This window comes from Camelina sativa, chromosome 3 (genome assembly GCF_000633955.1).
Source record: "Camelina sativa cultivar DH55 chromosome 3, Cs, whole genome shotgun sequence".
NCBI lineage: Eukaryota > Viridiplantae > Streptophyta > Magnoliopsida > Brassicales > Brassicaceae > Camelina > Camelina sativa.
Window position 1 is genome coordinate 24,030,937 of NC_025687.1, and position 22,810 is coordinate 24,053,746.

Below are 22,810 nucleotides of genomic sequence, written 5' to 3' on the forward strand. Positions count from 1 at the left end.
AAAAAAAAAAGAATGGCAAATTCCAAATTTTGCAAAACAATTTAACTGGTAACTGCTTCGTCAATATTCAAAAGAAGGGGGAGAGTAAAAACGGACAAATCCCATTTTCCCCACTAGAGTTCAAGTTCATAAAAAAAACAACAAACACAAAAAGAGGTCTTAAAGATAGTTAAAGCCACAAGCGGCGTTATTTAAAAGCCACACACGGATGATTCGGATCAGCTTCGTTCACAACTTTAGGAGCGAGCACCAGCGCTAATGGATCCACAACGGCCACGCCACTCAAAAGTCCCAGAATCTGGACGGTGTGTTCCCCTATCCCCTTAGAGATCGGCACTAGAACAGCATCCGCTAGCGCAAGACTGGTGACAATATCTCGTTCAGACGTCTCCAGCAGCACATCCTGCGATTCGACAACCGGAGCCAGCTCGTCATTGTTCTTCTGAAGCAGCCCAGATTCCACATTCTCGATAGCAGCGGGCGGCATGTTTGAACCGTATTCATCAAAATCGATGACCTCATCATCACCGCAACATGTTCAGCAGTCGGAGTCACCACATACCCATCATTAACTAGCGGAAGGATCTCGATACCGTCAACAAAATTGTCCCAAAAAGCCGAACCTTCATCCATAAATTTGATCGTGCTATCAGGAATCACAAAACCACTCAACACAAGATCCTCAACCTGCTTCGCAACGCCGTTAGCCTGAGCCTTCATCATCATCGAATTAAAAGTGCGCCTTGCGTCCCAGATATGCTGACGAATTTGATACGACCGTTCCCGGTAGCCTTCTCTCACTTCATGATGAACCTCCTCGGCCCTCTTGTCAACCGCCAGTTTAAGATGATGGTCATAATCTTCCGCAATATGACGAGCAGAGGCCTCCAAACGAGTAACGTCAGCGCAAGAACGTTCTATTGACCCCTGCAACTGGCGGTTCTCCTCCTTCAGGCGGTCAACTTCCCGCCAAGCCTTATTCGACTCAGCCTGGAACTTGCCGATCTGATTCTGAGATTCCTTCAGTCCGGTCTCAGCCTCAGCAATTTCCCGGTCGGCAGATTTCAACTTACGTTCGTAACGGCATGCCATCGAGTATACTGAACTCGCTGACTGAAACACAGTTCAGCAAAAAGTTAATAAAAAAAAATATCAAAAAAAAAAAAAACCTGAAGTTCCTTCCGAGCCCACTCGTCCAACACCTCAGATTCCCTCAAATCTTCCTCGAACCGATCGCCCGGCACTTTAGATATTTCGCGGATAAGAGCACCACACTCCTTCTTGTCAGACAAAAAAGGGGTATCATTCACATAACAGAAAAGGACATAATGGGAGGATAGGACACCCTTCTCGTTCGGATCCGATGAAGAAGTCCTCGGATTTTGAATACAGCTAGACCGTCAGAACCAGATGAAATCTCCTTGTGTTTGCCAGAATCCCCCGCCAAGTCAGGTAGGTTCTTCGAAGATGAGCGATCTTTCTCGGCCGTGAGATCGATCGAGACAATATCCCTATCTCGCTTGCCAGCGTCACCAGCCTTCCCCTTTTCTCGGGAAGATTTTCCATCGGAAACTCAACTGCCCGAAGCACCCGCGGCACGAGAACTCTAAGCAGACGAATGGTCAACCAAACTCTTCTTTAAGGCCAGTTGCAGTTCCTTTTCTTCCACGGGATCCTTCTTCTTCGGCACAGGCTTACCGGAATACTCGGGAACGCCCATTTTAACCATATTCATGCGACTTGCATGCCCTAAGAATGTGTATCGAGGTTATTGAACAAAGAAGAGGTAAAATGAGCTGATCGGATAAATATAAGATATACCAAGCGAATACCTTTTAACGGTTTCTTGCCTCTAGTCTGGTCCAGCTGGGGAACGTTCCGCCAATCAAGAACTGTCTGCCTCCTTAGTAAATCGCAGACCTCAAAGAAATCTGGAGTCGGCGGCTCAGCCAATTTCGCATACCGATTCTGAAAATCAACAAAGGCAAACTAGTCAATAACAAGCAACTAAAACAAGAAAAGAAGGCAAAGTCCACCTGAGAAACTACCAGGGGACAAATTCCACTCCGTCTTAAAGCCTAAAGACACATCCTCTACTAGGGTATCATCAACTTTAGCGTAAAAGTATCTATTCAGCCAAGTGTGGGTTTTCGTCGGCGGATGATCAATCAACTTATACCCAGGAATCGCGCTGGCATACCAGATACCATTAAACCCTTGCTATCTAGTAAAGCGCATCATATCCTCGACAAAACAAGCCGTCAGCCTAACCTCACACTGGTCGGCGAGATGTTTGAGGCCGACCATATTGCGGGTCGTATGGACGGTAAGCTGAGTCACAGCTATCTGACGACGCCAGCAGTAGTCCATCAAAAAAGCCGGAATCGGGAAACGGAGACCTCCTTTGGTGAAAAAGGGCTCATACAAGCTAATGTACCCATCCAGACAATTAAAAGCCCGCTCATCGGATGTCAGACATACCATGGAAACGTGCCTAGGCGGCTTACAGAAATCCATCATGGCGATTAGCGACTCAACATCACAAAGCGTAGGCCCAGAGTCAAAGGGAGCGTTGGGATAGTCAATCCCTTCGCCAACTTCGACTTCGTCGCCAAACGAAACATCATCGGGCGAATTGACGGATCTCGCTTCGTCACAAGAATGCGGGGAATCAGAGAGGCCAGTTTGGTTAGGTGCAGATCTAGCCACCTCCAGCTCGATGGGTATGTTGGAAGACGAAGAAGACTCCGGGTTAATCCTAAGATCGGGAGAGCAGCCGCGAGTTCGTCCCTCTTTGGTCCGACTAACGAGCCTGCACGATTCCGTCTATGCTTCGGAATCAGACAACCCAAAAGCCGGATTCGACGGGCTAACCCCGGAGGAACTGGAAGACGAGCGCTCCATTACATACTCCTCGCCTGAGTTCGACATTAAAAAGGATCTAGGCCGGCAATTACAACAACAACCCAACCAGGGGCTACTAGTATGACAGGCTAAAACTACAAGAGAAATTATTTACTAAAGAGATAAAAGGTTACCTCGAATTTTGTGGCTGGAGAAGAAGTGAGGAAAACGCTCCGAAGTCCCTCCTTTTATAGGAAGAGGATAGAGAAACCGTCAACGCGGCGATTGCGCGTGAAATGGCACGATCTCCAAGATGCGACGCTTCAATCTCTTTCCCTCCGAAAGGACACAAAACCCTAGTAAGACATTTCGCAAATGGGCCAGGCCGAAAACCCTCAAACAAAAGCTCATTGGCTCGAACTAAAATCGATCACAATGAACTAAGGGGGGACAATTGTTGGATATGGGTTTCACCCCTCCTTATCAGGCCTCCAACCCGACCCATTCACGAAATAGTCAACCTAGCCTTTGGAAGTATTGACTGACCAGGTCATCCCTACCAGGCCGACTTAGCTTCTAGAAGGCCCAATAAGGACGGATAGCCCATTTAACGACAGCCCGCAAAGAAGTCGGTCACCGACTTTGCTCCAAGACAATACCACATCGATCCCGAGGCAGAGGGATGAAACGTCCCATCAACTATAAATACCGAGGGAGCAGCATGGAGAAGGGCATCAAGTATTCGGAGGCAGGAATCTGGAGTTCGTCCAATTCTAGCTTTAAGTACTATTAGTCAAACTGAGAATACATAACTCTGTAATCGGCTGATCGGCCTCATAGTGAATACCTTGTAATTCGACGATCTTTGACAATCTTAAATAAAGTCTTTTGTTTCACCTTCTTTAATCATAACCATCGAGCTAGTGCAGTCACTCGTTCAACAGTCACCAGTCAGTAATTTTGATAAGATTAATAAATCATATTTTTACAGCGTTCCATTATATCAAACTGCTGTTTTTACCACCAACTTACATCGAATTATAATATTCTATGCAACTCAACTTCACTAAAATCATGTTACCAATCAGAGCCATAGATGGAAAAGTGAATCTAATAGGAGTGAGATACGAAAAACAAAATAAATCAAGGACACGGGTTGATTCGTAAGCTAAAGACTATCCGTTACTATTGCGAACAGGCACAAATGAGATTATTCATCCCAAAACGAACCGTTTGAGAGAGAAAAAAATGTTGAGGGAAATAAATAAATAAAAACGAAAAAACCAAATATGCCCGTTGTAACGGCTACTTCCACATTTTGTATAATTTTTCCCTAAAACTCAATTAAAAAAAGAAAAAGAAGAGAAGAGTCACCAATCAAATCGTTCTTCTCTCTCTCTCTCTTTCTCGTCTTCTCCAATCGAATTTTTTCTCCAAAGATTTCAACGCTTAATCTGAATCTTCTTCTTCTTTCGCTTTATTAGTAGGTTGATACAGCAAAATTTGAGGATAACATGATTAAAGCCGCCATGGATCTCGGTTGTTTGGATTTGGGATGTCTTTCTTCACTCTCTGACAAGAAAACTGCCGCCGTCGGTGTTTCCGATCCTCTTCAATTCTCTTCTTCACCTTCGAGATCTGGAAAGGTCAGTTCTGATTCGAGATCTTATTTCATTCCGTGTAATCGATTTTGTTCTCCCGTTTGATGCTTCGAGTGACATTGGGTTGAGTAGAAATTAGGGTTTTGGTAATTTAGGCTCTCGTATTGTGGAATTGATGCTTAAACATACCTAATTACTTGAATTTGATGATACCTCTTCACTATTGAAACTAGTTCTTAGTCATGGTGCTTAGAGGCTACTCGAACTTGATCGATCTCTCTATACTCTATTTTTAAGGTTCTCCTGTTACGAATCTATTCGTTTTTTTTAAATGCAGAACAAATCACCAAGAGAGACATCATCAGCGATTAGGAAATCACAATCAAAGAGGTCTTCTTCTCAACGTAAAACCTCACCTCTTGGCTGGTTCCCTCGGAGTAGAAAGGGGGATTCATACCTTAATAGGAAGATTAAAAAGCTACAGGTAATGTTTCTTTCTAGTTTTTATATACTTCCCACTGATAGTTCAATCTTGAATATTGAATTTGATTGTATGGTGTTGTTGTATAGGAGGTTGGTGGAATGAACCAGACGCTTGATGAGACTCTTGGCGACTCTAATCCACACTACTGTAAGATTGTAAGGGAACAGATGGCTGTGAGAGAGGCTGCTGGTAAAGCCATGGAGCTCCGCAAAGCTGCTCTCGTTGAAGCTTCTTGGTGTAGAATACTTCGAGCTGCTAGGTAATTTAACATCTTGAAGATTTTTTTGTGAGGGTACCTCTTTATCTTTTCTTAACTATAGGATTGTTTCCTGTTAATAGGATTCCATGTACAGAAGCAGAAACTTTGATGGAGAATGCAGAAAAGGCTGCAGTGGAAGCTTTTGAAGCGGCATCTGCAATGGGAGTGATAATGCATGATAAACCCAATAGCTCGAGGAAACAATATCGTATCGAAACGTCAGGAACACATGGAAGGGGATCTCCTACTCATACCGTTACTGCGTCTTTCGAAACTGCCTTTGATGTAGATAAAGAAGTAGCTGCTGCTGTTAAAACTGCATTTGCTAGGCTTGCAAACTCCCCCTCTGTCAGTAAAGCTGAGTTTAAAGACCTTCTGAAGAAAATCAGCGAGCATCCTGATGTGCGTGATACTCATGAGATCACTGAGATGTCTTCAGAATGCGACACAGAGTCAGATTCTGAACTAGGTATTCTACAAAAGGTTGATGAGGAAGTGGCTGAATGCGAGGAGACTCCATCTTTCAAAACGAGACAGCTAAAAGTCAAAAGGCGGCAGTCCTTTGGAAAGTTTAGCAGAGAGAAGCTGTTGGATATGTTGCTTGAGAGGCTTCAGGGCTTACAAGAAGATCATCTTTCAAGTCTTGCCTCTGTAGTTGCAACTTGTGGTTTAAATGAGGCCTTGAGGGGACATACCACGAGCATCGACGAACCAACCGTTTCAGAACATGGGAATTCTTCTTCAATGGATATAAGATCAAGAAGAGATTCTAAGTGTGGGTCCTTAATGGAAGGAAAAACAACAAGGAATGGAACAGAGACAGAGATTCCGAGTTTGGACAAGTATCTTGTTAAGCACATGACCAAATTAGAAAGAGAAGTCTATGAAGCCAAAAGGGCTTCAAAGGAAAATTCTGACAAAGACAGAAAGGTTCCTCAAGGTGTTGCAAGTGATCCTGTTCCAGATTTGGGAAGCCTCCTTGTGAAACATTCTTCAAGGCTTGAGAAGGAGATAGAAGAAGCCAAGAAAAACTCTGGAATGAATTCTAGAAAGTACCAGAAGAACTCAAGCAGAAACAAAACGTCAATGGATCCTATACCCGACTTGGAAAGTTTGCTAGTGAAAAAGCATGTTTCTGGACTGGAGAAGGACGTTCAAGAAACTATAAGGAACTGCGGAAAAATGTATGAGAACGTGAAGAAGCCGGGAAAGAAAGAGAGTTCGTCTGAGGTTCCCAGCCTGGATAGTTGTCTGGTAAAACATGTCTCCAAGCTAGAGAAAGAAGTCCAAGATGCAAAGAAGAGAAACCAAGAAGAACTTGATTCAAGAAATTTAGAAACTGTTTCAAGTGTGGCGGCTGAAAAATTGGGAAAAGAAAACGTCGAGTTGAACAATAAAGCTGAGGGTCAAGAAGAAAGCTTAGACAAGATCTTGGTCAAGCCGGTTCACAGGTTGGAAAGAGAAAAAGTTGCATCAGAAGCATTTTATGGAAATCGGAGGATTCAAAAGAGAAAACAAGCAGCAAAAACAGACTCAGATTATGAGAGTTTGGACAAAATTTTGGTGAAACATGTTCCAAAGCTAGAGAATGAGAAGCAGAGGTTCAAAACTGAATTAGAAGAGACGAAAAACTCAGTGAACAATAATGAAGGTAGCTTGGACCAAACACGGGAAAAACATAACCAGGGACCTGAGAGCACGAAGACGGCAAAACCAATTCTCACCAGACAACAAATGAGGGATATAGAGATACAAGAAACTTGGGGTGGTTTAGGCCTTGGGGAGTCAACGATCAATAGCCAGAAGAGACTCGAAATCAAGAAAACGGAAGCTACTGAGCATTTGGGAGAAGACACAAGACCGATTCTTACTAGAAGACAAGCGAGGGACAAAGAAATGCTAGAAGCTTGGGGCGGTTTAGGACTTGGGGACTCAAGCCTGCACCAAAATAAGCAGAAAACGAAACCTGAAACCGAGAAGACAGAGAAAGCAATACCACTGGCAACAAGAAGAAAAGCAAGGGATAGAGAGATGCAAGAAGCTTGGGGTGGTTTAGATCTCGGGAACTCGATTCGACCGAGTCTGTCAAAACTTGAAAGAGAGAAGGTACACTATCCTTCNAAATTGGGAAAAGAAAACGTCGAGTTGAACAATAAAGCTGAGGGTCAAGAAGAAAGCTTAGACAAGATCTTGGTCAAGCCGGTTCACAGGTTGGAAAGAGAAAAAGTTGCATCAGAAGCATTTTATGGAAATCGGAGGATTCAAAAGAGAAAACAAGCAGCAAAAACAGACTCAGATTATGAGAGTTTGGACAAAATTTTGGTGAAACATGTTCCAAAGCTAGAGAATGAGAAGCAGAGGTTCAAAACTGAATTAGAAGAGACGAAAAACTCAGTGAACAATAATGAAGGTAGCTTGGACCAAACACGGGAAAAACATAACCAGGGACCTGAGAGCACGAAGACGGCAAAACCAATTCTCACCAGACAACAAATGAGGGATATAGAGATACAAGAAACTTGGGGTGGTTTAGGCCTTGGGGAGTCAACGATCAATAGCCAGAAGAGACTCGAAATCAAGAAAACGGAAGCTACTGAGCATTTGGGAGAAGACACAAGACCGATTCTTACTAGAAGACAAGCGAGGGACAAAGAAATGCTAGAAGCTTGGGGCGGTTTAGGACTTGGGGACTCAAGCCTGCACCAAAATAAGCAGAAAACGAAACCTGAAACCGAGAAGACAGAGAAAGCAATACCACTGGCAACAAGAAGAAAAGCAAGGGATAGAGAGATGCAAGAAGCTTGGGGTGGTTTAGATCTCGGGAACTCGATTCGACCGAGTCTGTCAAAACTTGAAAGAGAGAAGGTACACTATCCTTCTGCTGCAATTCGAAAAAACAATTCTGATTTTTTGTCCTAATAACACAACAATCATTTGAGCTTGTTTTTTGCTGTTTGGTTCTCTCATTCGCAGGCTGCATGGATTAAGGCCGAGAAAGAGGAAACTACTGGAGGAAACTAATGTGAAATGGAACAGAAAATAGAAACATATGTAGATTCTTATAATAAATGGACAATTAGATCATAAGGATGTAGCTAGTTTCAAAAAAAAAAAAAATATTATGTAAATTTCATTTGGTAATAGTTGTAGCGTGTATGTAATAAAGTTTTCTTTTGTTATCAAGGACCAACTTTTAAAAAAAAATTACATCAATGTGTTGCTCAATCAGATTACAAATCTTTGTGTGAAAAATATCATAAAATCACGAACAAATTTGAATAACAGACGTTAAATTCTGCAAACTACTTAGAAAGCATTGCAATTTGCAACAAAATAAATGATCAATATGTAAATAAATTTAAATTATCAAGCTGGAATAAACCATAGTCAAAGTCATTTTTTAAATGCAAAAGAGTAAAAGGGCCCAACCGGGTTCGAACCGGTGACCTATTGATCTGCAGTCAATTGCTCTACCACTGAGCTATGGACCCAATTGTTTTATTCACTCTTTATAATAATTTTGATCTATTCAGACAAAACAAAAGCAACAACACTTGCGAACAATTTGAACACAGTCCTTTCCTTTGTCTCTTTAGTAAATTCGGAATTCCCAGACAAACAAAAGAAGCAAAATGGGTGAGAATCCATGGCAGCCACTTCTCCAGACCTTCGAGAAACTATCGAATTGCGTTCAAACTCACCTCTCCAATTTCATCGGCATCCAAAATACTACTCGTCGTTCGTCAACCACAGTCCAAAACCCAGTCATCTCCGTGGATTCTTCTTCTTCTCCACCAATCGCAACCAACAGTTCCTCTAGCCTTCAGAAACTCCCTTTGAAGGTACAAATCTATTCCGGTTCCAAAAAGTTAGGGTTTTTTTTTGCAACTTTTCAAAACCTTTCATCTGCTTATTATGATCACCAATGTGTTCGATGAAATTCCCCAATGTACCTTTTCTACCTTTTCTGGGTCAGAAATCGTCTCCCTTGGTTTCGTTACCAAACATATATGGTTGAAATTTATATACTTTAGTTCATTTACTACATTATCTTGAAACTTGATGATTTGGAGTTTGTGTAACTAGCCATAAAATTAAGAGGCTGTATATCTTGTATCGAAGTTTAAGGGTTTCATTACGAAAAAAATTCACCTTTAAGCCCCTCATTGATAAGAATTTGGTCAGTGTTATCCGACCTTTCCCATTCAGCAATAGATTTTGTTGATACGAAACACCAAACTTACTTCATGTTCATTCTTTTCAGGAAAAGTCTATAGGTCCTGTGACTAAAGAGGATCTTGGGAGAGCTACATGGACATTTTTGCACACTCTTGCTGCGCAGGTTGAGTCTTGCTTTCGTTTTTTTCTCAAATTAGTCGTATTTTACACTTCCCTTGAACACCCGTGGTGCATGAGGGATAATGAACAGACTTAGATGTTCTTTTGCGTTTTGATTCATTGTTTATTGGCAAGTCTTTGCGCGAGTGCTCTTTGATTAGCTTTTGGTTCTTGCTTTAGGTTGCTCTGTGTTCATTGGTTTTACAGATTGAAACAAATGTTTCCATACTTCTATCTTATTACCTTGATGAGACCTCGAGCAGTTTTTTGCGTAGATGTTTGTGGATTGGTTAAACTAGAGTATGTATTCTGAATCAGATGTTTCTTTTTTTTTTCTTTTTCCCATCAGTATCCAGAAAAACCAACAAGACAGCAAAAGAAGGATGTAAAAGAACTGGTACAACTCTTCCTGCCCTTGTCTATCATCTTATTTACTTTATTGACTTTAAGGCTTAATTTTTCGATCATTCGTTCTCAAGAACCTGCACTCCTTAAGTGTTCTTCCTGTGAAAGCTAATAGTGAACCACCTCTTTTTCTGTAGATGTCGATACTCTCTCGAATGTACCCTTGTAGAGAATGTGCGGATCACTTCAAAGAAATCCTAAGGTAGTGCTATCTCTTAGCTCATAGCAACTTACTGTAGTGGGTTTTGATCACTCGTTCTCTCGGTTCTGTGTATAATAGATCAAATCCCGCACAAGCTGGATCGCAGGAGGAGTTCTCGCAGTGGCTTTGCCATGTACACAACACCGTAAATAGAAGGTAACACTGTAAAGAAGATTAATGTTAAATGTAGCGAGGTTATTGTGGGAGCATTCTTGCATATCTCAAATCAATGTGATTCTTAAATTGGTTTTGCAGTTTGGGGAAATTGGTGTTCCCTTGCGAGAGAGTGGATGCAAGATGGGGCAAGTTAGAGTGTGAGCAGAAAAGTTGTGATCTCCATGGAACTTCTATGGACTTTTAGACCCATTTTTATTAACTACTTTTATTTGTATTGACCTTGATAATATATAATTTATGAAATTTACAACAGAAAGAAAAAAAAGAGTATCTTTTAACTATTTACAATCCTTTTCTAAGAAATTTCAAGTAAATAAAGACTTTGAGAAAATGGAGGAAACAAAAGTTGTTGATGGAGATGTTCGACTGATATTTGATAGTGGTAAGTGGTAACTGGTGAATTATTTAACATTTAGTTAAGTTAAATAATTACAAAAAAAAAACTGTCGATTACATTAAAATTGATTTGACGGATTAACTGAAATAAATCGTTAAAACTTAAAACATTAATTACCAATTCTTAAGTAATGTATAAAACCAATATTTGAATGTTTGATAAGTGTAAATGTATGGGTTGTTGGTTATACTACATTTACCATCAAATTTAGCTCGTGCTCAAATTTCTTCTTTAGTTATATTTTTTATTCTTCTTCCTTCCATACTTTTTCGTGTGCTATATATATGTGATGAAACGTTACCTCTAAGAAACTTGGGAACGACTAAAAATCAAGTACTTAAAATCACATCTTAAGTTTGATTCAAGGGCACGCATAATTAGATAAATATAATACTACTACTGTACTACATAATTACTTGATTACGAATTTACGATGGACAATTTTAAAATGTTTTTACACCAGCTCTCCATGTGTATCATGTTTTGTGCAAATCCCATAAATAATCGAGTAAATATTGAGTTTTGAGATGCAAGATAATCTCAAGAACTATCCTTTTAATATAATATAGAGAATATTCTATTTGGGGATTAACTAAAAATTTGTATTTCTCACCATTACATACTTAATAAAGAAACTAAGCTTGTTCGAGACTATTCATAATATAGTGGAATGTTGTATACAGTGAGTATAATTATTACAGAAACAATACACATTATCTATAAATAACGTGAAGATCCTTTGAAAATAGCTTTTTTTGAAGAAGAATGTGTTGGGATTAAGTGGAAAGGATGTTCCAAGTCTGGAAAGTAGAAAGGTGACCCAATATTAAAATCTATAATTGTTACTTTACTACTTGTTTGTCAAAAAGGGTTTTAATATTTTAATTACTTTCAAAGTTTGCTAACTATTATTGGTCTCTCAACTGAATATATAAAATGATTAGTCAATAATCTATGGAGTATGCTTCAAGTCACATGATCTTAAGAAACTTGGCTGATAAACAATTTAATATTAAATCCATAAGTGACTTCGTTTTTAAAAAATTAATTATAAGTAGATATGGGGCTTAACAAGCTTATTAATAAAAAGGCAACCAAAAACCTACCACAGTACAAGCGTGTAGTTATAAATCAGACCTAACGTTAAGAATTTATAAAGATCTCTTTTATAATTTCAACTACAAGTACCCCAACAATGACATCTAACGAATCGTCTAGTTTGCATCGTGATCATATTGTTATAGATATATAAGTTAAACAACTTTAAAGCTAAATGATTTAAGGTACTTTCAAAACTAAATTACTTTTAAGCTAAATGCTTTATGGTGGTTTTAAAACTCTTCAATATAACTAAAATAAAAGAGAGAAAAAACTGCTAAATTTGGATTGACTTGTCTATTGATGAAAATAATTTTTAAAAATGTTACAATTTGGATATTTTGATTAAGTTCTCACAAACTGCAAACGATTACTGGCATTTGGTCGCTATGTTTTAGGGATTAGAACTAGACTTGCATGTCACTTTTGTCCTGAGAAATTGTTTCATCCAGATTTCAACAAAAAAGTTGATAGAACGTATATAGTTTAATGATTTGTATTATCGCTATCACCGTTTAATAAGTTATGTTCAAATCTTATAGTGTGCTTTGGTGAGTTATAGAAAATAAAAAAAGAAATGAAAACTCAATGCAAATAAAAAGAAAATCATTGCACTGTACGCTATTGCTTTTTTAGTGTAATGAAGTTGTCAAAGTAGTTAGAGAGTGTTTTGTGTTTGTGTGAGAGAGATATATGGGTCTTAACTTAAAGGCCTTTTTCCCTTTTTCCAATTAATAACAATCAAATAGATGTCATCCCCTCACCTTATTCGACATTTTCGGTTTAGTGGTTTAACCATAATATTTATTTTAATTTAGCTTGTAAGATTGATTATATAATATGGATTACTACATTTATAGTTTGATACAATATACACAACCTTCTTCGTTCACGTATACAAGCTGAACACAATCCCGGAGTTCTGGGGGTGTGCCTGCCGTCCGTATTCTGCTTTCGAATCGATTAAGGTAAGTACTTTTCGGGAAAATAAACTCATTTGTTATAGTATTAATATATATCATAAAGTAATTCCAACCCTCAAAACAATTATGTTGGGTGAAATTATGCCTCTATTCATTAAAAAATAGTTATAAACAAAAAATATGGAAATAATGATAAAATTTTGAATAAATGATTTTAAAGTTTAATACTACTACAATATAATATAATTACCATTGTCATATATATAACGAAAAGCTATTAATATTTGATAGTCGTAATTACCAGTTTACCACATAGTCCACCATATATATGTGCATGTAAATATGATGTCGAGAAATGAACGTTAGATAAATTCTAATAAACTTTGGTTATCTATAAATTAAGAGAGTTGTTTAAGAAAGCTTTGACTCTAAGCAAAAATGACTAAAAATGGACTAACTAATACTCACTCGAAAGCAAGAAAAAATATTAATGGAAGCTAAAAGTGACATTACATCTCTTTGATTTTCAATTAGTATTTCCTTAATACCAATGGCACAATACATCACTTTGCTTGTAGTTTGAATTACTACTATTTATTTATCTCTCTCTCTCACACACATACATACTAGTATGAAAGTTTCTTCCTTAAAGAAAAAGTTTGACCGTATCTTTTTCTATTTAGTTGACTATATCTTGACCGTAGACGACCAAACCAATCAAGACTCAAGAGTAGACGTATTTCTTATTTTAGTGGATTTTTTAATTAAAAAAAAATATAGAATTCGATATGGATCTAAATCATAATATGTACACATCAATGTCTCTACCAATGCGTAAAAATACATACTGTTTTTTTTCGTAAAGAAGAATAAACTCAAATTTCTCATTAGGCATATATATTTGAGGGGGAGTAATCGTTATTATATTTGAAACGTAAGAATTGGATAATGCCGAAGTTGCCGACGACGTATTTGATTGTCAGCTTTCATGGTTCATATTCTAGAAATTAGTAAATTATCATTATTCATTCACTTATTTATATCTCTCTCTTATTTTCATTTTTTATTCCAATTTTGTTTTTTATTTTATTTTTGCTTGTATTAGTTTGTGTATATATTTATCGGTTAAGATTTAAGATAAAGATATTAGCGGTGAATTAACAAACTTTGAAAGCCAAGGAAATGCTCTCTTAAGTAAAAGAGAGCCAAAAGTAATCCTCAGTGACAATTCTAAGAAAAGTATCAATTTGAGCACATGCAAATATTCAAATCAACTTTTCAAAAAGCATAAAGATAAATAAAACCCATATTTTCTATAAACTGTTTTTGATGATTAAATTAATCTCAACAACATGATGTATAAATATCAATAAGCAACATATAACGAATTATAAGTGGATTTTTAAAACAAATATAGATGGATTATTTAAAAATTTTATGCCATAAAACAACCACGATAGCTGGAAGAGGAAAAATCTCTACTCAAATTCAAGTTTTTTTTTTAATTATGGTTAAGTTAGCTAATGGCATGTGAGATCACACAGATTTCTGACAATACTGAAACTTAACAAACTAAAACTTTTTGAGTTCATATAACTATTTTCAGATAATAGTTTCAATTTTGCATTGGATTCTCCATGTATATATATATATATATATATAGATTATTCATGCTATTATTTCTATATATTCTACCTAAATACATACATGTCGATTGTCATATTAAAAAAGTTAGTTCATTTTTCTTATTTTTCTCATTTTCTGTCTTCAAGAAAAAAAATGCAAAAAATCATGGTTAGTATTGTTAAGTGCTTCAAACTTGAAAAGAATCATATCTTACTGTGGGAATTAGAAAGTAGAAAATGCCACAAAAACGATACTATTTAACTTCTGATCTTCCATAAAAAAAAAGGTTAAATAAAGAAGATTAAAGAATAAACATCCAAAACCAAAACAAATGATTAATTAGAATTTAAACATATAGTTTAGGGCAAAACGAAGCTTTTAAAGTTGATGTAAACCTCTAAAAAAGCAAAAAAATAATAATATTAAAATAAACATATACTAAGGAGAAAGCTCTTCTCATACACACACATAAACAAAAACAAAAACAAAAATAAAAGTTTCTCAGGAAACCCCAAATTCACAAACCCCACTTACAATTTCTCCCCACATCTCCCCATCTCTCTCTCTCTCTCTCTCGTCTCCTTCGGCTGTGAAGCAAAAAAAAAAAAAAAAAAAAANCAAATCCCAAAATCCTTCTTCGATTTGGTACCCAAAAATCTCTGAAATTTTTCAGCTTTGGGGTCAGTGTTTTGGGGGAAGAACACACAAATCTCTTGAATGCAATGTGAGGATCACTAAGGAAGAAACAAAAAAAATAAAAAAGGAATAGTTTTTTTCCGACGAGAATGGTGGCTGCAGCGATTTCAACCACTGAACAAAGAAACCCACCTCGAGATCGACAAGATAAACCTCAACCCGTTACCAACAATGGCGTACAGAGACGACCCAGAGGCAAACAAGTCCCTTCTCGCTACTTATCTCCTTCTCCTTCTCACTCTGCTTCTTCCAACACCACAACCACTACCACAACCACCACATCCTCTTCCTCCTCTTCTTCTTCCTCTGCTGTGCTCAGAACAAGTAAGCGGTACCCATCTCCCTCGCCTTTACTCTCTCGCTCTACCACGAATTCCGCTTCTAACTCCGTCAAAACGCCGTCTTTGTTACCTAAACGGTCTCAATCCGTGGACCGTCGTCGACCTTCTCCGGCTCCGGTCGCTGTAGGTAGTGAAATGTCGGCGGCTACGAAGATGCTCATCACTTCCACTAGGAGTTTGTCTGTTTCGTTTCAAGGTGAAGCCTTTTCTCTTCCGATTAGTAAAAAGAAAGAGACTACTTCCACGCCTGTTTCTCACCGGAAACCTACTCCGGAGCGGCGGAGATCGACGCCGGTTCGAGATCAGAGAGAGAACTCAAAGCCTCTGGACCAGCAACGGTGGCCTGGAGCTTCTCGGCGAGGGGATTCTGAATCTGTTGTGCCGAATTCGCTTTCTAGAAGCTTAGATTGTGGCAGTGATAGAGGAAAGCTTGGATCTGGGTTTGTTGGGAGGTCAATGTTGCATAATTCTATGATTGATGACAGCCCTAGGGTTTCTGTTAATGAGAGGTTGAGTTTAGATTTGGGAGGTAGGGATGAATATTTGGAAACTGGAGATGATAGCCAGAGAAGACCTAGCAATGGTCTGACGTCTAGTGTCTCCTGCGACTTCACTGCTTCTGATACTGATAGTGTTTCTTCTGGTAGCACTAATGGTGTTCAGGAATGTGGCTCTGGTGTTAATGGGGAAATCTCTAAATCTAAGAGCTTGCCTCGCAATATTATGGCTTCTGCTAGGTTCTGGCAAGAGACTAATAGCCGGTTAAGGCGGTTGCAGGATCCTGGCTCCCCTTTATCCTCTAGTCCGGGTTTGAAAGCCAGTAGTATATCATCAAAATTTGGTCTTTCGAAACGGTTTTCTAGTGATGCTGTTCCTTTATCATCTCCTCGTGGTATGGCTTCCCCTATAAGAGGTTCTGCTATTCGCTCTGCCTCACCAAGTAAGCTTTGGGCGACAACTACATCATCTCCAGCTAGGGCACTTTCTAGTCCTTCTCGAGTGAGAAATGGAGTTTCTGATCAAATGAACGCTTATAACCGCAACAACACGCCTTCGATTCTCAGTTTCTCTGCTGATATTAGGAGAGGGAAAATTGGGGAAGATCGTGTTATGGATGCACATTTGTTGAGGCTTCTGTATAACCGATACCTACAGTGGCGGTTTGTCAATGCGAGGGCAGACTCTACTGTTATGGTGCAAAGATTGAATGCAGAGGTATGGCTTAATTCTGAGTTTCTCATTTCCTTTTGGGGTCAATAACTTGACTGTTATGGATTTGTGTCCCTTCTGGGATGTAAATACTTTTAGCCACTGCAGCTATAGGTAGGATCTTGATGCTACAAGTGAGCTTTTATGGAAACTCATCATTTAGGCTCCTAGGTGTCATCATCCCAGATATTATATGACAATTTGACGATTAACCTTAACCATGAGTTTTTTAATCTTACTGAACTAATACAGTGAAAGAGTAATCTTACTGAATAGGGTATAATTTTTTTTATCTTTCAAGATCATGGTTTTAAGTATAACTAAGTCTTTATTTCTAGCGGTTTCTGGCGTAATACAAAGTGTAAATTTCCTCTCTTGCTTTTTCTCTTTGCTAGAAAAACCTATGGAATGCATGGGTATCAATCTCGGAACTACGGCACAGTGTCACTTTAAAACGAATCAAGTTGCTTTTGCTAAGGCAAAAATTGAAACTGGCTTCTATTCTGAGGGGACAGGTAAGAATTTCATCTCTTTTAAGTTCTTACAATTTCTTACTTTAAAAGGGCCAATGTCCCAATTCAGACGTTTTCTTTTATCTTCTAATTTTGAGAAATAACAGTTATTCTATGGAATTTAGCTTAGTGATTCCTTCTTTCCGTAAGAAGAAAATAAAGTTTTGGATATAACTCAATTATGTAGAATGGTATCTGTCCTATAACGTGTTTAGCAAATAAATTTGGACTCTAATTAACTATTTATGTAGGTAGGTAGATTTTTATATCTACTTTTAGAAGTTGGTATACTTAGATCTATCTTTAGAAGTTGGTATACTTAGATCTACCTTTAGAAGTTGGTATACTTACTTGCTTAGAATCATCCCACAATACAGTATTTGAATCTTTGACAAGGAATCATCATAAGAAACATGAGATTTTATTTATTTTTGAAATGAAAACTGTAGTAATAGTAAATCCCTACAGGAGAGGCAGCAGATAAGAAAATATAAAGAGATTATGCATATATATATATATATTTTTTTTTTTTGTATTAGTAATACTTAACGTGTTTGCTGTGTTTATTTAACTGTAGATGGGTTTCCTAGAAGAATGGTCTCTTCTGGATAGAGATCATTCAAGTTCTTTGTCTGGAGCAACCGAATCCTTGAAAGCCAGCACGCTTCGTCTACCAATAGTTGGGAAAACCGTGGTTAGTAATTTTGGGTTGTAAACCTTGATATGATTGCTTAATCTAAAAACTTTAGGTTATTAGAAAAGTTAATATGTTCCTTGAACTGTTTAGGTTGATATCCAAGACCTCAAGCATGCTGTTAGTTCAGCTGTCGATGTAATGCAAGCTATGTCATCTTCCATATTCTCACTGACGTTGAAGGTACAATAAATTCTCTGTCTCTCTCAGGTTTTTCGAAGTTAAAACACATCTTTTGAGTCTATTGAACCTTTTGGGTCTGAAGTGTTACCTATCTTGAGTTATTCTATCACAACCCTTGTTTTTATGGTTTTCCGAAGTTAAAACACATCTTTTGAGTCTATTGAACCTTTTGGGTCTTAAGTGTTACCTATCTCGAGTTATTCTATCACAACCCTTGTTTTTATGGTTTAAACTCATCTATGTCCGTTTAGGTGGATGAGATGAATTCTGTAATGGTCGAAACTGTGAATGTAACTGCTAAGGAAAAGGTTTTGCTTGAAAGATGTCAAGATTGCTTATCAAGAGTAGCAGCTATGCAGGTAAAGGGTCTTTATCTTCATCTCTCTTTATAATTGGTTTCTTGTTTTCGGGTTTAGATTACTTCGCGATGTCTCTACTCATTTCTGACATTGCATTTGTGTAAATGCAATTACCAGGTTACGGATTGTAGCATGAAAACGCACATAATACAACTAAGTCGGATACCAATCACAAGCAGCTTGACTTCACAACTGTAGAAAAACTGATCTTCCTCAAGAGAACAGATTTGTTCTTTTTGACTACACTACTCACCAAGAACAGAGTTGCTAACACGGGCCATTTCTTTCCACGAATCCCGACCTTATCGTTTTCAAACCAAGATCAAGGTGAGATTCGCGGATTATCATCTCTCCCTCTCTTGCTCTTTTAGCTCTACGTTTGTTTTTTTTTTTTTTAAGATTGCAGGTAATTCCTCTAAAAGTAAGTAAGCTTAGTTTTTATATACAGAAGTTTTTCTAATGGTTCTTTGGCTTGTGTACATATAAAGATGTAGTAATGTATGATCTGATGAATTACTGATTGTCTCCGTTTTCTAGTTCTAGACTTGATGCCGTTCTTTCATATTATGATGTCTTGTCATTTACTCGTTTCTAGTTGTTAAAAAGAGGACGCTCTCACCTCAACTCTAATTGTTCCTTTTGCTTTTGTGGGGAACCTCCAAAAAGTTTTATAACACTAGTAAGAGTTGAAAACAGTCCCACATCAGGGGTATGAGATAACAGAAAGTAACCTAGTCCAGAATTTTATAGAAGAACAAAAAAAAAACTAATCTAGAATTGGTAAACAGTTTAAAAAAAGTTAAAAAACTGAATCCTGTTAGCATTGGTACTTCCTTCTTCTTGTCGAAGCTCGCTTGCACTTTCAACGTCTCCTGGCGACAGCACTTTGTTCGTATCTATCAGTCCCTCTAAGCTCTGCTTTGGGTCAGGTACATGTGTTACAACACCAACATTACCACCAGGACTCAACTTGTCTCCTTGGGAAACGGCCTCCACGTCCATGCTGTCTTTATGACCTCCGAGAGCGCCTTCGTAATGAAGGCGTTTGTGTCCACCGAGGGATTGTCCCGTGGGAAACACTCTATGACAAATAGAACACTTGTGGAGTTTACCAGATGGTGCCAACAACTTTTGCCTCGTTTTTTCTCCAGCGTCAACAAGAAGCGGCTTAATCCTGTGGCCAGCCTTGTGACCACCTAAAGCTTGGAATGTAGAAAACTCTTGTCCACAGACACTGCACTTGTACGAATCAGGCTTGTGCAGCATCTGCCGTTTCGGTTTCCGTAGGGGTTCCGTTTGAGGTTGTGTTGGTGAATGCCGTTTGTGAAAGAGAGCAGCGATTTCATCTTCAGACAGAGAAGAAGAGGAAGAAGGATCTTTAACATCATCATCATCAGAAGAAGATGAACGCTTTTGCCCTCGTCTTGATCGCTCAATATTTTCCACCAAAAGCTCAAGGAAAGCGTCGTTATTAGCGAACCCTCCTTGTCTTTCTTCTTCTCGCGGGTTAGTTTCCAAGAAGGATGAACTCTGTTCCGAGAAACAATCTTCATCATCACCAAAACGCTGTCTTTGAGACCGCTCACTACTTTCCAAACCCGTGTCATTCGAAACGCCGTCGTAACCACACCCTTCTTCTTTTCCTCCTACTCCTTCTAAGAATCTGTGTTCTATCGCTTTTATGACTCTGCGTTCCGAATTCGGATCTTGATCACCAGTTGCAGAACAATTACGTTCGATCGTTCCCAAAAAGCTCTCAACGAAAATATCGTCGTCGACTGGTAAACCGTCTTTGTTTTCTTGCATCCAAAGTTCTACTTCTTTCTTCATATCGGCCACAGACATCGACGGCGAAACTTGATTCACCTTCGTTAAGATCTGTCTCAAGTGCGTTGAGATAGCCATACCTCTTCTCTTCCGATATCTATCAGATTAAAAAAAAAAACCCTACTTTTTTTCCTTGGTGACTACGAAAAACTTGGGAGACTTTGTAAACAAACAAACCAGAGTTGAATTATTATTATAGAGATATAGAATTGAGTACTGACTGTTTTCTTGACGGATCACTCATATATATACTAGTTTTATAGTCGGTTAGGTTTTTTTGTTGCTGGAGGTCTCAGAATATCTTTAGGTATAAGTTCGATTTCTATTTCTTGACTGGAGTAGTTTTCCTAAATTACATAAAAAAAAGTCAAGTTATTATTTTACATTTTTTTCTACTTTTCCTTTTTCTCCCGACTGACTTTTCCTTTTTTCTTTTATTTTAATCTATTTTTTTTCTTTTTCCCAAATACTAGTTGCTTTCTTGCGTTACAATTTTAACATACTCTGTTTTTAAGAATTGACTCTTTTAAAGTTTCAATTTTTAAAGATTTCTTTAATCTAAAAGGCCCAATTAAGTTTCTGTTTTTTTTTTTTTTTTTTTTGTGTGTTTTCGAAGATGTTGCAAACTGAAATTACTCAACACAGAATCTTGGTTAGTAAACTACATTATAATATGCATTTGTTTAATATATAAACCGGACGAATGAACATGTGCAAAAATCATAACAACAAAGTAAGACCCTTAATCATAATAGTAGAATTGAAAAAAAAAAAACATTTCTTGACAAGGCTTAGTTGATTGCACTTTCAGCTTCCTCGACATCTCTGACTCCAGATTCATCAAACTCCGGTGACGGCGGGCTATTAAGATCTATCAATCTTCTTTGGCTCTGCTCTGGTTCCGACACATTTGTTACACCACTCCCATTACAGCTAGCACTCCACTTGTTTTCTCCAAGAACAACCTCCTCATCCTGACTACGTTTCTGACCCCCGAGACTTAGCTCTAGATTCACCAAATTTTTAACAACACTCGCATCACTGAGACTCCACTTGTCTACACTGGGAACAATCTCGTCCTGACTGCGTTTGTGACCACTGAGAAGAACGTTTTCACTAACACTTAAACTCAGTTCTGGATCCAACACTTTCGTAACAAGGATCCCATTACTATCGAGACTCAACTTGTGAACAACCTCGTCCTGATTGCGTTTGTGACCACTGAGAAGAACGTTTTCACTAACACTGAAGCTCTGTTCTGGATCCAATACTTTTGTAACAAGGCTGCTCCCATTACTATCGGGACTTAACTTGTGAACAACTTCGTCACTACCCTGTTTGTGACCGCCTAGAACGCCTTCGTAGTGACGGCGTTTGTGTCCACCTAGTGCTTGTCCCGTCGGGAACACAACATGACATATAGAACACTTGTGGATCTTCCCAGAAGGGGCCAACATCTTTGTCCGCGTTTTATCTCCAGCGTCTACTCCTGCGTTTTCAACAAGCGGTTGTGGCGGCTTAACCCTGTGGCTAGCCTTGTGACCGCCTAATGCTTGATACGTAGTAAACCCTTTTCCACATACGGTACACTCGAACAGATCAGACTTCACAGGCGTCTGTTGTTGAGTTGTATGAGTCTGCGTCTGCGTTTGCGTCTGTGGCTGCGTTTGCGGTTGTGGTATTAGGGTTTGTGTTTTAGATTGCCGATCATCACGGGAAAACTGGATGAGAGTGAGAGCAGCGATGTCATCTACAGACGGAGAACAAGAAGAAGGATCTTGATCTTCACCCAAACGCTGTCGTTTCAATCGTAAACTATCAAACCACGGCTTATAGAAAACTGCATCGCTTGTAAACCCTTCTCCTACTTCGATTCCGTGTTTCATCGTATCAGAAGAGTCGTCACTAGTAGAACGCTGTCGTATCGTCAATTGACTACTTTTAAACCTAGGAGACTCAACGAAAACGGCGTCGTCTTTCTTCTCTGGCCGGAGTTTAAAGCGTATGCGTTTCCAAGAAGGATCTTCTTGGCCGTCATCATTACCACGAAGAGAAGAAAACTTTCGCTTTGGTCGTTCGTAACTTGTCAAATCGTCTTGATTGAGTGGCTGTAAGAATCTGTGTTTCAGAGAGGTGAGTTTTCTCAACGGCGGACACTGATCAAGCGTTGTTTTAAGATCCATACTTCTCCGATACGTTTCACAAGTTTTTTTCTTCTTTTTTTTGATCAAAACCCTAAGAAACTTTTGGAGTGATTAACAAAAAAGAAAGATAATGTTTATGTGTCTGTGTGGACACATATAATACTATTAGTTGTAGTTTTTAAGTCGGTAAACTCTTTGTTCACTGTTGTGATGATAACAATTGAAATAGGGGGTTATTAGTAAAAAAGGAAAAATATAATCCCGGGATATTCTCCATTAGCTTAATCTCTAATCTTTTAGTGTAAAATCTAGTATATAGAGAGAAAAGGAAAAGTAAAAAAAATAAAAGTAAATTTTTAAAATTTCCATATAGTGAGAGTGAGAAATAAAAAACGACACTTGTTAAGAAGAGGGTTAAGTTAACCCTAATAAAAACTACTTATTAGGTTAAATGCTATTCACTGCCAAAAAAAAAAAAAAAAACTTGTATA

At 38.3% G+C, this 22,810-nt stretch overlaps 4 protein-coding genes and 1 non-coding gene across 6 annotated transcripts; 3 read left to right on the forward strand and 2 right to left on the reverse strand.

Annotated features, from left to right (window-relative positions):
- On the forward strand, positions 4,192–8,122 carry LOC104777913 (myosin-9-like). The gene is made up of 5 exons (XM_010502238.2): positions 4,192–4,490; positions 4,783–4,929; positions 5,016–5,188; positions 5,269–7,294; positions 8,054–8,122. The coding sequence occupies exons 1-5, from the start codon at positions 4,359–4,361 to the stop codon at positions 8,105–8,107; spliced, it is 2,532 nt and encodes an 843-aa protein (XP_010500540.1). The 5' UTR covers positions 4,192–4,358; the 3' UTR covers positions 8,108–8,122.
- TRNAC-GCA lies at positions 8,608–8,679 on the reverse strand. Its single transcript has one exon. It is a non-coding gene; the product is annotated as a tRNA-Cys (tRNA).
- Positions 8,761–10,580, forward strand: LOC104777914 (FAD-linked sulfhydryl oxidase ERV1). 2 transcript variants are annotated; one of them, XM_010502239.2, is made up of 6 exons: positions 8,763–9,030; positions 9,453–9,530; positions 9,876–9,923; positions 10,069–10,133; positions 10,212–10,289; positions 10,389–10,577. In XM_010502239.2, the coding sequence occupies exons 1-6, from the start codon at positions 8,821–8,823 to the stop codon at positions 10,492–10,494; spliced, it is 585 nt and encodes a 194-aa protein (XP_010500541.1). In that variant the 5' UTR covers positions 8,763–8,820; the 3' UTR covers positions 10,495–10,577. The 2 variants fall into 2 exon arrangements, with proteins under 2 accessions (XP_010500542.1, XP_010500541.1); XM_010502240.2 differs by lacking the exon at positions 9,876–9,923 and having other exon boundaries at positions 8,761–9,030; positions 10,389–10,580.
- LOC104777915 (QWRF motif-containing protein 2-like) lies at positions 14,834–18,888 on the forward strand. The gene is made up of 6 exons (XM_010502241.2): positions 14,834–16,606; positions 16,996–17,115; positions 17,690–17,806; positions 17,900–17,989; positions 18,241–18,348; positions 18,466–18,888. The coding sequence occupies exons 1-6, from the start codon at positions 15,140–15,142 to the stop codon at positions 18,544–18,546; spliced, it is 1,983 nt and encodes a 660-aa protein (XP_010500543.1). The 5' UTR covers positions 14,834–15,139; the 3' UTR covers positions 18,547–18,888.
- LOC104779257 lies at positions 18,731–22,416 on the reverse strand. Its single transcript, XM_019240817.1, has 2 exons — positions 20,974–22,416; positions 18,731–20,272 (listed from the first exon to the last, which is right to left on the reverse strand). Exons 1-2 carry the CDS (start codon positions 22,356–22,358, stop codon positions 19,138–19,140), a joined length of 2,520 nt encoding a protein of 839 aa, XP_019096362.1. The 5' UTR covers positions 22,359–22,416; the 3' UTR covers positions 18,731–19,137.

What these genes read in the sequence shown, in the direction of transcription:
- LOC104777913 (XM_010502238.2), top strand. Translation starts at nt 4,359, where the DNA reads ATGATTAAAGCCGCCATGGATCTCGGTTGTTTGGATTTGGGATGTCTT. An exon ending in AGAATACTTCGAGCTGCTAG is followed by an intron (nt 5,189 to 5,268) that starts GTAATTTAACAT and finishes TCCTGTTAATAG; the next exon opens with GATTCCATGTACAGAAGCAG. An exon ending in CAAAACTTGAAAGAGAGAAG is followed by an intron (nt 7,295 to 8,053) that starts GTACACTATCCT and finishes GAAAGAGAGAAG; the next exon opens with GTACACTATCCTTCTGCTGC.
- LOC104777914 (XM_010502239.2), top strand. Translation starts at nt 8,821, where the DNA reads ATGGGTGAGAATCCATGGCAGCCACTTCTCCAGACCTTCGAGAAACTA. An exon ending in TGCACACTCTTGCTGCGCAG is followed by an intron (nt 9,531 to 9,875) that starts GTTGAGTCTTGC and finishes TTTTCCCATCAG; the next exon opens with TATCCAGAAAAACCAACAAG. An exon ending in CACAACACCGTAAATAGAAG is followed by an intron (nt 10,290 to 10,388) that starts GTAACACTGTAA and finishes TTGGTTTTGCAG; the next exon opens with TTTGGGGAAATTGGTGTTCC.
- LOC104777915 (XM_010502241.2), top strand. Translation starts at nt 15,140, where the DNA reads ATGGTGGCTGCAGCGATTTCAACCACTGAACAAAGAAACCCACCTCGA. An exon ending in CAATAGTTGGGAAAACCGTG is followed by an intron (nt 17,807 to 17,899) that starts GTTAGTAATTTT and finishes TGAACTGTTTAG; the next exon opens with GTTGATATCCAAGACCTCAA. An exon ending in CAAGAGTAGCAGCTATGCAG is followed by an intron (nt 18,349 to 18,465) that starts GTAAAGGGTCTT and finishes TGCAATTACCAG; the next exon opens with GTTACGGATTGTAGCATGAA.
- LOC104779257 (XM_019240817.1), bottom strand. Translation starts at nt 22,358, where the DNA reads ATGGATCTTAAAACAACGCTTGATCAGTGTCCGCCGTTGAGAAAACTC. An exon ending in GAGGAAGCTGAAAGTGCAAT is followed by an intron (nt 20,273 to 20,973) that starts CAACTAAGCCTT and finishes TTAATCTGATAG; the next exon opens with ATATCGGAAGAGAAGAGGTA.